At 43.7% G+C, this 18,840-nt stretch overlaps 1 protein-coding gene across 5 annotated transcripts in view; it reads left to right on the plus strand.

The window, feature by feature from the left end:
• The window catches only part of PRKCQ (protein kinase C theta), a 549,254-nt gene that overhangs the window by 405,422 nt on the left and 124,992 nt on the right, over positions 1–18,840 (plus strand). For all 5 annotated transcript variants that reach the window (XM_085653544.1, XM_085653545.1, XM_085653543.1 and 2 more), the window contains one exon: positions 7,278–7,416. In XM_085653544.1, the coding sequence (XP_085509670.1) occupies positions 7,278–7,416 (139 nt within the window). The remainder of the gene's footprint in view (positions 1–7,277; positions 7,417–18,840) is intronic.

The raw sequence follows: 18,840 nt of genomic DNA on the forward strand, positions 1-18,840 counted from the left end.
AATTGATAACACACTGCAGACCCCGTGGCCCAAGCCTCCTTCCACCCACCAACTCATCCTGATTATCCTACACCCCCAGATTGGAGATAACCCATCCTCCCCCGATATTAGGCTGCACGCGGCCGAAGTCACACTTAGTCAGGGTCCCAGGGAAGCATGTGGGAGGTAGGTAGCAGGACTCACTAGGAGGTAGTCATCAAATGGGGTTTGGCCACCACTCAGGAGTTCACCGACAGGATGCAGAGCAGAAGAGGGCTGGGGGCAGTAGTCGGTCACTCAAAAGGGTTCCATAAACACCTTTCGGCACCAGCCCAGCTCTGCGAAGCACCGGGGATGTCAGGCAGTTTCTTGACCCGCTTTTGATCATTCTCTGAAGCATTCCTCCAGCTCAGTCAATAACTCTCACCACGCAGGCCCAAGCCAGCCAACACTACTTTGCAACACGAGGTCATCAAGGGCTGGGTGAGGAGAGGGCAGTTGGTCCGCCGCACTGAAGGCCAAAAAGGGAATAATCGATGAATTTAGAATGAAGCAAGGGAACCTCTCGGAAGGACGAGGCACCCCGTCAGGTACACATCTATCAGAGTCGCACCCAGGCAATGTGGGCACAATTTCTAGTGCGCATTGATATGGGTCGCACCAGACCAGACTTGCAAATTTCATACCTCGCTGGAAAGGAGGCACAACGTCCGGTGCGCGTTGATATTGGCTGCACCATACAATTTCGGTCACACACAAAGGCACAAGTTTAGTAATGCCTCACACGGTAGAATGAGGCATTTCTACGATTACGCCGCCACCTCCACGGGTCCCAACCTGTGATTCGGACAGTAGGCATGTCGCACAAGAGAGATGCAGCACAATTGACAAAGCTGGCCATGCTGTATCCCACAACTGGTGAATCCGCTCAGTGCTCACCACCAACTAGACGCTTATGTGTGCTGAGGTCCCCACGATGCAGGGGTCACATGCCTTAGATGCGGGCATGACTTCTGTTGCTCCGCACACGACAGTCTGGTCATCAGGCTCAATGCTCAGGTCCATACTTATGCGGTGCTACCAGCTGGGATCCAGTAGACGATGTAGGCACTTAAGAGGGTACTGCTCTCCAGGTGTCACAAGTAGACGGTGTGGGTCCCTCGTAGGAGATATTTGTTGTCCCTAAGGCCTCTGAAAGAACAGGGGGCAAGCCAACAAGCCCTTGGAGAGTACACTTCAGGGTGCCACACAGTAGCATGCAGTCAGCCTAGGCCAGCCACTATTCAGGAAGGGCATGCAGGTCCCTTTTGCAGTCCCTTTCAATGGCAGTAATCCTCCTAGTGCACAACAGATGGCAGTGTGCACCACGCAGTTCCAGGTTCACCAGTCCCATGTCCCCAGAAGTGTATCTCTGCCCTGCTGAAGTATGGCACTACTAGTTATACTGTAGTGTGCCTTTGAAGTTGTGGGTGGTTCAAAGCGTCTTCCTTTGAAACACATGTGTCTCCCCTAAATTTCAGTCCGGTCTGCCATGAGGCCGTGGAATGCAGATCTTAATCTTTAGTGAAGGTCACGATCTGGCTCCAGAGGCCAAATGTCAAAGCCTCTTCCTCCAATCTATCCACCCAGGCCTGCAAATGGAGAGGTTTGTCGTTCCAGTTGCATTCCCAATGTTTTATAGCTGTAACTAGGGAATGCCCAGATGTGTTCCCCCAGCCTCTAGTGTGGACTGAAGCCAATCACAACGGCACACAAAACGTTTTAGAGCAGAGAAATGCCCACTTTCTAGAAGTGGCATTTCTCAGCTAGTAATGACAAAACCACCTTTACCACTAGAAAGGGTTTGTCACTGTGAATCCAATGACAGGAAACATTATGAGGCTGTTCCACTGCAATCTACTATTGTAGCCTGAAGTAATTTCAAACCTTTCCCCATGTTAGCCTATGGGATGAGAAAACCTTGTAGGTAGTGAAAACACACATGGGTATTCTTCACTACCTGAGCAGGGAACATACATGTGTTCATTGCCCGGGCCTTTCACCTACCACTCACTTCACTCCTTGCAGCGTTCCCCTTGGGGTGCTCTAGTGGTAGTGAAAAGTCCTCTCAGGATGGCTAGTGATTTAGAAAGACCAGCCTGAGTAGAAGTGCAATTGCGCATACACAGAGGTGTAATGGCAGGCTGGACACATGTTAGGAAACACCATAGGTGCAAGTGCGCACACCGGCCTGTAATGGCAGGCTGGACACATGTTAGGAAACACCATTGGATGCAAGTGCGCACACCGGCCTGCAATGACAGGCTGGACACATGTTTAAGCACATCATGGGTGCAAGTGCGCAGACAGGCTCGCAATGGCAGGCTGGATACATGTTTCAAACATCATAGGTTCAAGTGCCCATACCAGTCTGCAATGGATGGCTGGACACCGGTTTAAAACCACCATAGGTGTGAATGCACACACATAGGCCTGCAATGGCAAACCTGACCTATGTTTAGAAACCTCAGGTAAGTACCACTTCCTACCGCACATAGGAAGAGCGCGCACACTTTCCCACCGCATTTACATGGGGAAAGTACCTCAGACCTGAAGGCCACAGCAAGAGAATAGCCACACCCGGGAGATGTCCCTTGGGGAGAGTCAACCCCCTAGATAGGGAAAACCCACATTGGGGTTTGTCCTTACCTGGACTGGGAACATGCAGGTGTACCTACCCGGCCACTCACCTACCCGGAGCTCCACCCCTCCGGACTTACCTTAGGGCTGCACTGCTGCTAGTGAAAGGCCCCTTCAGGGTTGGCTGAGTGAAGAAGGCCAACCAGAGCATGATACATGCTTGACGGAGTATTCCGGTGGGTGGCACAATCAATGCAGTGTCCCACTAGCCAGTGCAGTACCTGCTCTAGGTATGTGGTGTACCTTTTTACAGGGCACTCATAGGTACAACACTTGAACCAATCAAGTAAGCACCCTATCCTTCCATGTATAGGAAGGGAGTGCACACTTTCCTGCTGCAGTACAGTGGAAAAGTACCCAGAGTCCTAAGGTCATAAAAAGAGAGTTGGCAAAAACCAGGAGGACAAAGAGCAAAACGTTTTAGGGAAATCCCCTTCAGAAGGGCCATGACCAACAAAGGGCTGCTAGAATTATGAGGCATAGAGGACCAAAATATGTAGCAAGGTTATCTAAATTATGCATCAAAAATGCAACTTGTGCACCACATTCACTGTCAGTATTACTTTTATCCATTTGAGATAGAAACAACATTCTTGGTGAAATCTGAAAATGTGGCACAATATGTGATAAATTATGTGTCAAATGCAGTAAATCCATAATTTTGAGGTAAATGTTGCAGACACAGAGTTGTCTAAATCCACTGGCGTCCCCATTTCCCAATGTATTCAAAAGAGTTAAATTAAACCTAAACATTCTAAGTCCAATTAGTGACCATTATTAGCAACACTTTGGAGTAAACAGCTTATTCACACTGTCTATCTCTGACCCCTAAAAACCCTTAGATCCACTGTACGCTATCAATCCCTGATCCCTGGAAAATCCTTACTTCCACTACACACAACATATCCCTGAACCATAAAAACTCCTTACAACTCTCTTGAAAACGTTAGTAGTGACAATAACATAAAACCATATATAAAGTTCCATTTTAAAAATATTTAAATATTTATATTTAAAAATATAAAAAATAATAATCCTATTTTATGAATTACATTCAATGCACTTTTTAAGTATTTCATTTATAAACGAAAATTAGTGTATTAATATATTTCTACTTTTATTGTTTTTTGTATATGAACATATATTTACATGTGTATATATATATATATATATATATATATAGATATATATATATACATGCATAACTAGATAGATATAGATAGATATTTGCACATTAAGTGTTATTTAAAAGACTAAAAAAGTAACTTATCCCTGAAGTAAAGACCTGCGAAGTAAGCGTCTGACAACTTTCCTGTGGCGTAATGACTCCCAGTGTAATGCCAGCTAACATACTATTATGTGTGTGTGTTATAGATCCAGAACAAACGTATGGAGCACAATAAGTACACACACAGAGGCAAAGAAATGTGTGAGATTAGCTTTATGTTACATATGATAATGTCAAAAATATGCTAGAATGTGCCTTACTCCTTGTAGTGAAGCATCGCAGGCTTTTTACCCAAGAAAGCTGTATTACATTCAGTCGTCAGATGGGTCACTTGATCCAAAATATGGCCATGTCATCCTGTATTAATAAAGCATCACTAACTAGCACCTTCCTCACTTTCAAAGCCCTCAGACAACAGCCAGCAAAACTACATTCCACGAAAAATATATCCGGAGCTGACTGGAAAGCAAGGGGCATATTTACAAGCCCCTATTGCCGCCGGAACGTCACTTTTTTTTACATTCTTTTAGCAAAACGTGGTTCGCCTTATTTACAAGGCAGTGTTAAGCCTCTTAATGAGGCTTAACGCTGCCTTGTAAATAAGACACCATTTCAAGCTATACTTAGCATGAAAGGGGTGGGCAATGGGTGTTGCAGTGGGCGTTCCGCCACAACACCCTTTGATTTTGACACTGCCCCATATTTACAAGGGTGGCCTAAATATGAGGCAGCACCAAAATTAAGACCAAAAAAAACCTGGTCTTAACATGGCACAACAAGGAGAAATGCTATATTTCTCCTTGTTTTTGCTGCTTCTCTGTGTGCTGCTTTGCGCAGCACACATAAAACAACAAAACGCCATGCATGATTGTTTATGTGCAGGAAGGGACACCTTACTGAACATAAACAAACATTCCCCTCAACGCAAACATCCTTGCACTATGGTGCAAGGGTGCCTGTGTTGGCGCTAAGCAGCTGTAATTAGCGCCAGCGCAGGGGAAAACACAGGGCTGCACCATATTGTTTTAAATAAGGTGTAGCCCTGCATTTCAAAAGTGGTGAAGCGCAGTGTTAAGCCAAGAAGGCTAACCCTGCGATCTGTCACTTTTTTTCTAAATATGCCCCCAAGAGTTTCATATCTCACTCAAATGCATTCAAATCATTTTGTTGGACTGCTCCGCCATGGTGGAACACTGGACCTCAGAACAAGAGATGCTGGTGAAACAAAGGCCCTCTGGAAAATACTACTATTGAGCTCTCACCTCAACATTAGGCTCATCGTTTTCCCTACTCACCTACAGAGATGATGGACAAGGGAGCATATTTAAAAGCCCCTATTGGCACAGGAACGTCACTTTTAAAGACGTTCCTGTGGCGATAGGGACTTTGCCTTATTTACAAGGCGGCTTTAAGCCACTTAATGTGGCTTAACACTGCCTTGTAAATAAGGCACCCTTTCACGCTACACTTAGCATGAAAGTGGTGGCCAATGGGTGTTGCGGTGGGTGTTCCGCCTTAACACCATAGCGAGGGTGGTGTAAATATGGAGCAGTGCCAAAATTAAGACCAGGGAAAACCTTGTCTTAACATGACTAAAAGTAGAGAAATGCTTTATTTCTTCTCGTTGTTGCTGTTTCTATGTGTGCTGCATTGTGCAGCACACATAGGAACAGCAAAACTCCATTTATTGTTCATATGCAGGAAGGGACACCTTCCTGCACATAAGCAATCATTCCCTCAATGCAGGCACCCTTGCACTATGGCGTAGGCGCTGGGCAGCTGAATTTAGCACCAGTGCAGGGAGAAACGCAGGTATGAACCCTATTATTGTAAATACAGTGAATCCCTACGTTTCTAAAGTGACGGAGCGTGGCGTTAGCTATTTTGGAGCTAGCCTGCGCTCCGCCACTTCTGTTGTAAACATGCCCCAAAGTGCCTCCCTTTCCTCTGCTACTCCAATCAACCCAGTCTCCTAACACACCCGTCATATTCAGGTCGCAGTCTTTGTTTTGACATATCTGAAGTTTTTGACCTCTTTTGTTGTTTGCTATATTTAGGGGAATTAAGAGACTCAGGTCTTGTATTCGATGTTAATTGCAAAGCGCACTGACACCCTCCTAGTAAGGATAGTGCTATATAAAATGTATAGATAAATATTGTGTCAGCTTAATTGTATAGAGTATCTTTCAATATTAGGTTTCAAAATGATCTAATCAAACGGGCTCAATTTCTCTATTGTTGCTTTTAAAATGTGTTGCATAGCACATTCTTTACACTTTTAATATGGCTAAATGTTGTTTCCCGCAACTGGTAAATATATCGGCTGCCTTTCTGTGCTGCCAGCAGGTTGATGTTCAGACACCGCCATCCTCTGTGTCTCACCTCCACATTCGCTTCCCTGCCTCCCGCTGTGAGGCACTGACGTGTGAATCAACTCAGGTGAAACGAGGTCTCTACAGGGCACAGTGACTCCTCCGGGGATGTCTGCGCACCCGGGACGCTTTTCCACTTCCACGTATTGTGACAGGCTCTTTCAATGGCGCGTGAAGGATATATGTAAATAGTTTCACAGCGGAGCCAGCAATTCTGAAAAAAGGCATTAGACGCGTCACTTCAGCTTGTATTCTTCTAGCACCTGTAAGATAAATATGCACATGGGTTATATTTTCGTGTTTAAAATAGTCCTGTTGTGGCACTTAAAACAAACCACCCCGATCACCACCCCGATCTACGCAACAAAGAAATTAAAGCTCTGCATGCGAACTGCCAAAAGTCCCTTAGTTGAAAAATCCTAAATGTCATAACATTTACATTTACACGAATTATCCAAGGGGATGCAACAAGAACATTGAATGCCCCCATCGACAGAAGCCTTTACTCAATATAGATTGCACCAAAAGAACGTCGCACACCCCCACCTCTAAAAAGAAAGCACACACACACATTAAACAAAAACTCTCACAGATAGTGCTCATTATCTAGCTTTTAATCAGAGCATAATAAACGTGTGCAATGTAATATACCATGCTAGGAGATATCCGATCATCCAATGTCAAAATGAGGGTTGAAATAGCGAGCGGCGCCGCATCTCCAGGGGTGGTGCCTGAACATCACATGAGAAATCTGAGTGAGAAAGAAGAAATCACTGACTGCAAACCTTACAGAGCATTTCAAAGGGACGCAGGGCTCAGTAGATAACATTGTTACCATAAGGGCATCAGTAAGGCATTGCTAAGTAACACATTGTCATAAAGGAACGGCAGTGCTAAAGAAGGAAGACAGGGTAACACGAGTACTCATCGAGAAGAAGAGAAAGATGCTAAAATCCCCCTTACCCCGAGCTATAGAAATCAATGACACTTAACATGGCCTCTCTGCTCTTTGTCTGCAGGGACTTGAAGTTGGATAACATATTGTTGGATAAGGAGGGGCACATAAAGATCGCCGATTTCGGGATGTGCAAGGAGAACATGTTTGGAGCCACCAAGACGAACACCTTCTGTGGGACCCCGGACTACATCGCACCAGAGGTGAGTGCCAGTCCCATCTCCTATGGGCTCTATATGTTCTTGGAGGGAAGTGGGAATTTTATTGAACTTCAGAACACAATCTTTACTCGGATCTCACTCTTTCATTCTTACTGGAGGGAAGAGTTCAGTCTATTAGCAAAACGGATGAGGGGCGGCCCAATGAAGCGCCCAACCCATTACCCACTGAGACTACAACTCAGCAAGAAATGTACATTTTGGTAGAGGTATACCTAGGAATACCATTCATGGACCAAACGTTTCCAAAGAATAAACACTAGCAAGGGCGAGGACTTAAATATGATTCTTACAGTGAGCGGGTTTTTGCTATGCACTGCTTTCGCAATATTTCCAAAACTGTTTAAGTTATACATTTCGCGCTTTTGAGTCCAAATGGACATTTTGTGCCTGAAAGACTTAAATAGTGTTTTAGATTGGAATGAGTGTTCACATAATATACTCCATACATGTGTTTCTTTCATTTTTTACATGTTCTAAAGTGAAATATCTCAAATTTGTATTTGATCCAAGAATGCCTCAAATACCTACATATAGGCTTCACTTGACTATAATGCTTGTACCCTTCTACTCTTTAGTTCTTCCACCTTGTGACTGTTGTGCTTAACTCAGGGTCACCAGAAAGAAAAGTAAGTAACATACGGTTACCTGAATCCTGAAAAACTACTTACATTTGGCCCATATACATCAAAAGTATAGTCCTTTTAGCTCTAAAAGTATAGTCCTACCTTCAGCTTGCCCAACCACCTCTGCATTCGGTCATGTGGGGCAGACTCTTGGTACTGTTCCTGCACAAGCTTCTGCGCTACCAAAGCAGCTGTGCATGGCGCTAGCATTGTGCAATGGTCTCTGGGAGCTGTGTCAGCCACAGTGCAACTGAACCAGTTTTTAGCTGCGCTTAGCAGCTCGTGGGCACAGCGTACCATCCCCCTAGTTCGCAATACTCACCGTGCGCAGTCTTTAACATCTTTCCGGTGTTTTTTTGTTTGCTTTTATTTTTAATCTTCAGGATTTGCAAACAATCTACCATATCTGCAGTCTGTCTTTGGAACCATCCTCCATTGCGTCAGGAGATTCTCCCTCAGCCCCCATGTATCACGTCCGTCACTTTCTTCAGGCGCCTGGCATCCTATAATGGCCGTCACAACACGTTTCAGTTGCTGCCATCCATCCAGATCACACAGATGCATTGGATGAATGGGAAAATGGTGCTGCTTCCAATGAGACTTGATTATTTTTAAAATCTATTTTCTTTTGAGGATTCAGATCCTCGGATAACCTGATAATTAACCGACAAGATGTACAAACATCCCTAGCTAGTTAAGTGTTCAAAGCCAGCCTGCACCTTCTCACACTTCAAATATCCAAAGCCCGCATATCGATTCAGCTCAAAACATTCAAAAGTACTAGTAAATTCTAGTAATGGCAAGTTTAGTCATAGGTGCAAGCAAACTTTCCTATGAAGTAAAAGTGGAAAACACAACTTTCGTTCCTCTCCCTATTTCTTTCCGCAATTAATGGTTTTTGCATGAAACTCTCATTAACAAAACAGCCAAACAGACCAAGCAAGTCCCAAATGTATAAGCAAAGCAAAACGTAATTTTCAAATGAAATTAAGACTTCACCATAACGCAGCAGTTATTATAACTGACAATATGATATAAAAGTATAAAAGTAGAAGTGAAAAGTGTAATATGCTATCTATTACTATTGCTGACAGAGAAGCATGGCTTTTATACACAAGTAAAGTAAACAAAAATTGGTGGTATGCCTGATTTAATCTAAGCCACTGGTAATTACTTCCAGCCGCAGCCCAGTCCGTCTTTTTTGCTCACCATGCCACCTCAAATTAGACCCAGCCATATGTAAATCAGCCTTGATCCTGTTCCAGTAGTCCATCCCGAACTGCCAAGCCAGGTCCTCTCTGAACCTTAACACAAGCAACCCAAGACCGGTTTTGGTCTATTTGGGCATTTGAGTCAGGTGCAGCTTGGGTCCAGTGGTACAATGAGCCAGAGACCCACATCTGGGCATACTAATCACACCTGGTGCATCTTACTAAAGTAAACACAAAGATGATAGGTGGAATAATTCAATTAATGTCAGCCACCGATAATTACTCGGGCCTCCTCCTCATCCATCATCTTTTTGCACACCGTGCTATCTCAGATTAAAAACTAGCCATATGCAAATCAGCCTTGGTCCTGCTCCAATAAGTTCTGCCCGTACTGCCAAGTGAGTGGCTGAGATAAGCATTCCAGCCACCACTTTTTTGTATTCATCCTGACTCTATGACATTATACAGAATATTGTACTCAGTAGATCTGCAGATATGGTTTATCTCTTGCCCTTTTCCATGTGCAGCAAGAAACCTTATCACTGTAGATGTGATTGATGAGTGAATCTGTGTTTAATCTATCACTTTTTAGAGGTGACGTGTTATTGTCCCACATTTGTTTTCACTGGTGTGACATAAATGTGTGTATTTTGGTGAAAAACCACTCCAGTCAGTTGACAACTCCAGTCAGTTGTTAGGAAACAGACCCCAATAGGGGTCCCTGTGGTTTCAGGAGCAAAGTTGGAATACCACATACGTCAACATCTTGCTAACACATCCATCACTTTCTCTCACAGCACTTTTAATTCAAGATCTGCTCAGTGACTAATGCCACTAAAAAAGATATACCAACTGTTTCAACTTCCTTCTACAGTTACCACTTGCACTAAGTCAATCAAAATGTACCTGACCTCCGGATGTCACCTGACTGATCTTTTCCAGGGTCCTGCAAAGCTCTCCTCTCCCGCCCATCATCTCTCAGATGACATTATGTAGGAAAATGGATGTTGCCATCCACTAAAATTTAGAGGAAATCAAAAATCTATCTCAAAGTCACAACCCCCAATAATAAATTCCAGCAGAAAATCAGTCGCCTCAACTCCACTGAAAAGTGAAAGGATCAGAGCATCATTAGGCGCAGCCGTGTCAAGACTGATGTCAGTATTTTGATGTTGTGCCAGTTTTTCCACACATGACTTTCCTTATTTCAAAACTCTAGCTACTTTGCCATAAATGTCAAGAACTTTGTGTTTCTTTGGTCAGTGGCCTGAGCTTTTCAAACAAAAAATGACAGTGAGAGTAAAATCCCCTTCTTCCACTTGAACTCTCTTTTCACACAGCCCTCATGTCCTATCTTGTCAACCCTACATTATATTACACCAACTCCCACCACTCATGTCTCTCCAGTATTAACTGACAGACACTAGAAAGTCCAAGATGTGTATGAGACCCATGTCTGGGCATACCCATCCCACTAAAAGCATCAGAATTAATTATACAAAAAAGTGATAGATGGATCCGTCGTAGTTTTCGTGCACACTATGCCACTGGAACAAAGCTATACCCAACTGATTAGCCCAAACAAGGGCAAAACCGGTCTTGAGTTGCTTGTATACCGCTTTAGGGAGGATCTGGCATTCAGTTTTGGCTGGACTGTTCTCACTGGAGCAGGGTCAACACTGATTTGTATATGCCTCGGTCCAAACTGATGTGGTGTGGGAGCTAAACCCATACCAAAATTTGGACACCCAAAAATGTACCTCATTCCAATCTCCCAGTTTACTGAATCAGAGGCAGTGTTAAACCTCACTTTCATGAGCTAATGTGTCCTTGCATTAAGGCACCTCCCAGAACATTACATTAGTAGAGTAAAAACTGTTCAATAAGTAATAGTGTCACTTAATACCTGAGTTCTAGATCAATGGAAAGTTAAAGGGTTTTATTACAAAAAATCAAAATAAGCGGGACAGAGTTGATGCCATGAACGGTTTCAGATGCACAGTTATACTCAGTATGCAAAGATCAGAAACTATTCTAACACTCAGTGAGCAAATCATAAAGAAATCGGGCTGCATTCCTAGTACAACAGCAAAGTCTTCTTCTAGCTCACCCACAAATGGAGAGGTTTTTTAATACACAATTCTTGCAAAGAATTATTAGGAAAACTGCAAAGTCATTGTGGTGTGAACAAAAGTGTTATTTCCTCAGCAAATCAGAACTCAAGAATAGTACAAGTCTTTACTTTAACACATAAGCAATATTCCAATTCTAAGCAATGTATTCACCGTCCCTCTATGCTAATGTCATCCGGAGATGCTCGAACAAATATGAAACATTTCGACAATAAGACTTTCTTCAAGTGAATTAATCTAGTGAAGAAACTGAATGGAATATATAATAGTTGCAATGTTACATCCACACCATAGCAATTAGTACACTAGCAAGGCAACTACTGCAGTAGAAATAAACCCTTATGTCATCAGCTTAACTGTGTTCTCTGCAAATCCTGTGGAGTGAGGATGTGTGTGGCGGGTTTGGAAGGGGGTGGGCAGGAGTGAGTGACAGAGATGGCATACATCTTTTTCAAAAAGGAGATTTATACAGACATCTGGCCTAACTAAAACACATTAATAACTTCACTTCTATGCATCATACGGAATTTGTTTCACGTGCAATTGCATTAGTTCATTCTATATATGTAGGCATGTGTGCAAAATTAAATATTATACGTCATTATAAGTGCACAAAATTATAAACTTTAAAAACAATTCCACAGTGGCATGGTATGCACAATAATGATGTACTGGGATGTGGCCCATAGTAATTACCAGTGACTGAGATTAATTCAAGCATTCCATCCTTCACTTTGCTGTATACTTCAGTGAGACTAAAACTACCGCCCATGCAAAGAAACCTCCACATGCTCCACACTAGGGCAAGAACCTACTTTTTAATATTTCTCCCTAACATACAAGCATGGCTCTTGCTTACCTCTGAAAATAAATGCTCAGATGCTATCTGCCGACCCTATGAACACCTCATGAACCAAACACTGGATGAGCTGACAGCTGTTTGTCTGACTAGAAATCGCACTCTGTGGAACAATCCTCCTCCTGCCATCAAGGTCACCCCCATACATCTCTTCTGGAAATACCTAATAATAAAGCTGTACCCTGCTGCAACATTGCTGCTCACCAACATAGCATGATCCACCAGGCAAAGAAATACATCCCAATAACTTAATAATTCCAATGTATGTCATATATCACCCTTGCCTATCTTTGTTTAAGCAGCACATTGACACATTTTTGTTTCTAGTATGGCATTAGAAATGTAATAAATACAGAATATATCTATTATTTAGACTGCCAAAGTTCCTATGAAAGGAAAACATTTACACAATAGTAGACTCATAGTATACCGAATGAGGTACAATTAATCTGTTGGACCTGACCCTTTTTGCAGAATCACCCCAGAGATTTGTCTTCTGTTGTTGAACCTGTTTTTGTTGGCAATATAACTATGTACACTTTACCCCTGCTAACCAGTGCTGAAGTGCTTGTGCTCTCTCCCTAAATGATGGTGTAATTGACCCACACCTTTTGGCACATTTAATTTAAATATACGTCCGTAGCACATGGTACTGCGTGTACCCTGGGCCTGTAAATTAAATGCGACTAATGTACAGTAGCACTCATTGTGCCACCTTTTAAAGTAGCACTGTAAAACATGTCTTATGCCTGCTACTGCAGCCTGTAGTGCAGTTTCAAACTACCATTTCAACCTGGCAAAATAAACCTTTTGCCACGCCTGATCCTTGCTTTTTAAAATGTAAAAGTCACCCCTAAGGTAGGCCCTAACCACCCATAGAAAGAAGCACATTCTATTTTAAAAAGTAGAACATATGCGTTTACGTTTTATACATCCTGTCAGTGAAATACTCTTAAAGTCGTGTTTCACTGCTATAAGGCCTATCCCTCCCATACATTAGAACCTGGTTACCTTATTAAATTCAATAAGTGCTGACTTCAGATTGGGCTGGATAGAGAGATGCTTTTTTTGTTTAAAATGATTTTATTTGATAAATATGCAGAACATAATGGAATAAGATAGGTAATAGTCAATAAGCATATAATAATAATGTTAAGACACAAAGGAGAAAGAACTGAAAAGAGAGGGAAAGAGAGAGAGAGAAAAAGGGGGGGTCATATACTTTCAAACAAAGCAAACAATTATAGAATAATATCCCTAAAATGCATGAATATAAGAATGAACCAATAGAATAGAATTATGAAATAACAAAGTATATAAAAAAATTTATGGAGGTTTAGGTACTTCTTCAATATACAGGTTACGTGAATATGACTTATTAGCAGAAGAATCTAAGAAACTTGTTATAGGTAACCAGAGGAGATCCCTTTTAATCACAAGAGCAACAGAATGTACATACGCTCTGTCCAGCCTGTGATTATAGCAGACTCCATACCACCAAGCCTGAAAAGATACAGAAGACGCCTCTTTCCATGACCTAGTGATCTGCTGAAAGGCAATAGGAAGTAGTAATCAATTATATGTAAGTCACTGGGTTGAAATGACCAAACTTCTGAAATGCTCCCCAGGAAAGTATGAGTTGGAGAAAAAGGGACAAGTTGTGAAAAATTGAGTTTATCTGTTGCCAGACTCACGTCCGAAAGTTATGAATAGAGGGACATTCAAATAGCATGTGCTTAAGATCTGCTGGAGAAATGGAACATGACCAACAAGTCGAGGAAATATTGGGGTCAATTCTGTGTAGTTTGGCAGGTGTAATTAAGAGTCTATTATAAATAAAAAATAAAGTTTGAGAAATATTTGTTGCTCTGGAAGATTTCCTTATTTTATTCCATACTGGAATTGAAAAGGAAGTCCGCAAATCATACTCCCAATAGCATTCCACATCTGATTTATCTCGAGTAATGGGAAAGAAAGTTAAATGATTATAAATTTGAAATGCCAAAGGAGAATTACACAAAATTGACTTTATATCAAGTGAAGAAGGACTGAGAGTAAGATTAGAGGATAATTGATTATAAGAGGATTGAATCACTGCAATTAAGGACACGTACTTGGATTCATATGAGGAGGAGAGAGAAAAGTGAGCTTGAGCTACCGAAAAAGGAACACAGACACCATCTTGAAAAAGTTGATGAGTTCTTCTAAGTCCGTTGGCTAACCATTCTTTCCAGAAAACAGATTTGTTATTAATTTTGATATGTTTGTTATTCCAAATTGATAAGTTTAAAAACTGCATTTGTTCACCTTGAGAAAATATGAAAAATGGCTGAAAGAGAGATGCTATTTACATTCAAATTAATTGCAATTTAAAATCCTCTTTACTGCTAAAGTCAGATTTTAAGACACTTGCCTGCAGTACACACGGGGCCTGCCCTGCCTTTTGTCATCCTAGGCAGTTTGGAACCAGGACCAGGTAAAGGGGGAAACCGGTCCAGAACCGGTTTTGTGGGTAGGGAAGGGAGTTCTCCCACACAAAAGCTGGCACCAGGTATAAAAATGGGACCTCCATAACCACTCATTAGAACACTCCTCGACCTGTGAAAGATTCAGAATAAGGACAACTATACTATTGGGAGGAATGTCATGCTGTCTGAAGAAGGAAGATTGGACTGCTGGCCTTGATACCAGAGTGACCCCAAGGGTTAGTTGGTTGACCTCATGTGTGAGTTACAGGGAAAAAACAAGCTTCCAGGGGCCTCCTTAAAACTGTCCAGCTGACCAGCACCAAAAAGAACCTGCCTAAGCCCTGCTTTTGGCCTCTGCTGGAGTGAGTCATGATGCCCTAGAGGTATCCGACAGGTCCAGGACCCGTGGCTGGCATCAACGAGAACCGCTCCGTAAGAAGAAGGTAAACATTTTGAAGTTTGGGCTCTTTGTGGCTGCAAACAGGCCTTTTCGTGACAAAACTCTGCCGTCCATGACAACAGTGAACTTGAAGCTACAGCAGGACCTGATCTTTGCACGACTGAAACGATTTCTGCAATGCCCATCCTGCTCTTCGCATCAAAAGCCACCTCTTCACGGCCTTCTCCAACACGAGCGGAACTCTTTGCGCCAGACGTGAGAAGGTGACCCTTCAGTGGGACTAACCTAGTTCCTATATCCAACTTGTGCTCCATCGTGATCAGCCTGAATTTGTGATTTTCCCCCTGTCTAGCACAACCAAATAACTGTGAGTGGCTCTTTCTGTTATTTTTACTAAACATTTAAATTAAATTCTTAAGTTCTACTGATTGGATTTTGCTTGTATTGGTGTAATTTTACTTATTAAAATTCTAAATTGATTTAGAATTTTCCTGTGTTGTGTATTCACTTTATTACTGTTAGGGTGCTGCATAAATACTTTACACATAGCCTCTTGGTTACATCTGGCCCCTTTGTGCCAAGCTACGATTTGGTTAAGGACATGTACTTAATATGATTACTTTACAGTTTCACCCTGACAATAGTTTTGATTGCATCCTGAGTGTGGCTTACACCCCTCTCAACCAATAACCCAATTTCTTACACGATCCTGTAACATTAGTTGCATTATCTGATACCAGTGGTTAATGTAAAGAGACTAAATTAGTTCTGAACCTCTCACTGATGTTGTCACAACTGTAGAGGAAGTGGATCAATGCTGGTGTCTTTAGTGCACTATGAGAAGTGAAGGAGTCATGGTTTGATGCAGGAAAAAAGTATCCTTAACTGAATATTCCTAAAAAGATGTAAAGTTAGTGTGTAGTCCAGTTGCATTTCCTTTGTTAGGTTAGTGAATGCCTCTATATTTGTCACATACAAATGTAATGTAAATGTAGGGGTGCATTATTATAATCATAATTTTCCTCTTCCTGTGCATGATGTGCTCACATCTTTTTCATATTCCAAAAAGAAACCTACCCAATGTATGGAGCCAGTTTGCTACATGAAATATTGACATGAAGCAACATGCCTGCGCCCTAAGTTTGGCTATTGAGAGGATTGTTTCAAGCAAATAATGGTTATCAAAACTACTGAATGCATGACCTATCATGATAAAAACAGGGCACCACATATGTAGTGATTTATCTGCCCAGTGGTAAGGAACTGTGCTGTGGGATAATGGGAGTGATAGTATGTTCAGACTTTTGGGGATATGCAATATTGTGTAATATGTTCAGTGATATTGATAAGAAACAGCAAATGGAGCAGCCTCAAGCTGTGGTCAAAAGCACATTTTGATTGTACTTGTAACTGGTTAGCTGTGCTTGAACCAGGCAATGAAGAATGGGCAGCTCATGTGAGGAGTTGCATTGATTCAATCATGAAAGAAGTTGAGTAATTTGAAACTGGTTTGCCGCTTTGTCGATGTTCGGGTTAATATAGTAGGAGGGAGTGAGTGAACTTGTGCTTCTGTCGGGCTGGCCTCGCATGCTCCCTCCCACTCAGTCGAGTCCAAAAGCCCGTTTATTGTTCTTGCGGCAGTAGGCATCTTTAAATGGTCACAGCAGGCCACAGACTTCTGTGTCCATGGAGTCAAAGTCATGAGGTTGTCTGTCACATCCGTGTGAGCCTGTTCTTGGCCCTGATACATTTCCTTTTTCTGAGGATCTGTAGCCCTAACTGCAGAATGATCTATTGCCTCCAGAGAGAGCCTGCTGGCTTCCAATCTTCCTCTGTGAACAGAATATAAAACAATAGGGGGAGCAGCTAGATTTGAAAACTTACCTGCTGAGCCACGCCACGCCATTGCCGCCATTGCCGCCACCGCCAAGGGTCCAAGGGTCAACAGCATCTTCCGCGTCGCCGCCCCGGGACTGCAACTCCCGGCAGCCTCAGCGGCGGCGCGACGAGGTGACGCGGAGCAAGCGCCAGGAGGCGCATAAATTGCAGAGGGACCGGCGGAGCGGGGGGGAGCAGCTAGATTTGAAAACTTACCTGCTGAGCCACGCCACGCCATTGCCGCCACCGCCAAGGGTCCAAGGGTCAACAGCATCTTCCGCGTCGCCGCCCCGGGACTGCAACTCCCGGCAGCCTCAGCGGCGGCGCGACGAGGTGACGCGGAGCAAGCGCCAGGAGGCGCATAAATTGCAGAGGGACCGGCGGAGCGGGGGGGAGCAGCTAGATTTGAAAACTTACCTGCTGAGCCACGCCACGCCATTGCCGCCATTGCCGCCACCGCCAAGGGTCCAAGGGTCAACAGCATCTTCCGCGTCGCCGCCCCGGGACTGCAACTCCCGGCAGCCTCAGCGGCGGCGCGACGAGGTGACGCGGAGCAAGCGCCAGGAGGCGCATAAATTGCAGAGGGACCCGCTTCGCGGGACGCGCCGGGCTAAGCCCGGGCAAAGGGCGGGCCGTCTGTGGCCGTCAGGGGCCAAAGGAGGCCGGGCCGGGCCATACCCCTTTTCTCCTAAACACAATCAGCCCAGGGGGATGCCCTCTCCAGGACTTTGCAAATCTACTGCCAGGGAAGGGGGCTGCAATGCAGGGACATTGGACAAGTACTTCAAACCTACCAAAGAAGACGTAGGTAAGGAAAACTCTTTGGAGATACGTAGGGCCGAGCGGCGGCGCTCCATTGATTCCATGAAGAACAGGCCCCTGCCAGAGATTATCCCGTATCCCATTACCCAAGAGGATGGCACGCCCCCACTCAGTTTAAAACCTCTGACCCCTGAGGACTTCCCTCTCTTATTGCGGGACATCCCCACTTCCCCTGAGTTGGCACCTGGAAAACTTCTAGATATAACCCCTCCTAGAACATCTACTACTCCTGTTAACTTGGTTACACAAACCTCCCCTCCGCATGTAGCTAAGAAAAGCAAGCCTAAACAAAGTGTTGTGGTAGAGTTGCATAGGCCCCCACCGAGTAAACGCAGTAAAAAGTCAATGGGGGGCAGGGGGAAAGCCAAATCGTCCCATCTAGATTTTGGCAAAAAACACAAACTTGTACCTCAACCTGGGAGGGATAATGAGATTGTCCCTATTGCTCTTCTCTCAAAGGCCCTTAGCCCCAATAGAGCTACTATCACAAACGTCCCAGTGGCTGACATATTTAACCCTTTTACATCTATAGGGAGCTTAGAATCGCTACTGCGTTCCCTTCTGCAGCCCATTACTGATAGTTTGATAAAAGTGGAGAGCAGGCTCACCCTATTGGAAACATCTCTTACTACCCTGAACACCTTAGTTAGTAAGCAATCCAATAACACGGGACCTCATCTCTCCACAGGAAACCCTATTAAAAAAGGAATTACAAAGGGCAATAACAAAGTTTCCCCCCAGAGTGCGACTACTGCCCCTCCCTTGCAACCATTAATGGCTATCTTAGACCAGGTGCCGCGTTGCAATTCATTTAATAGGCCCTTACAGACAATAGACTCTGCCCCTCAAAGTTCCCAGACGGGGATTAATGACGGCCATCTAGAAGTTGGTGGTATCCCTCTACCCTCCCCGGGTCGGCCGGCTCCAAGTCTACGGAGACCAGACTTGCCGCCAGAGGCCAATAGTCTAACGGTGGTCCTAGCAGGCGTCCCCCGCTTAAGACTGGGGGAGAA

The sequence above is a fragment of the Triturus cristatus genome, chromosome 4_1 (assembly GCF_964204655.1).
Source record: "Triturus cristatus chromosome 4_1, aTriCri1.1, whole genome shotgun sequence".
Taxonomy (NCBI): domain Eukaryota; kingdom Metazoa; phylum Chordata; class Amphibia; order Caudata; family Salamandridae; genus Triturus; species Triturus cristatus.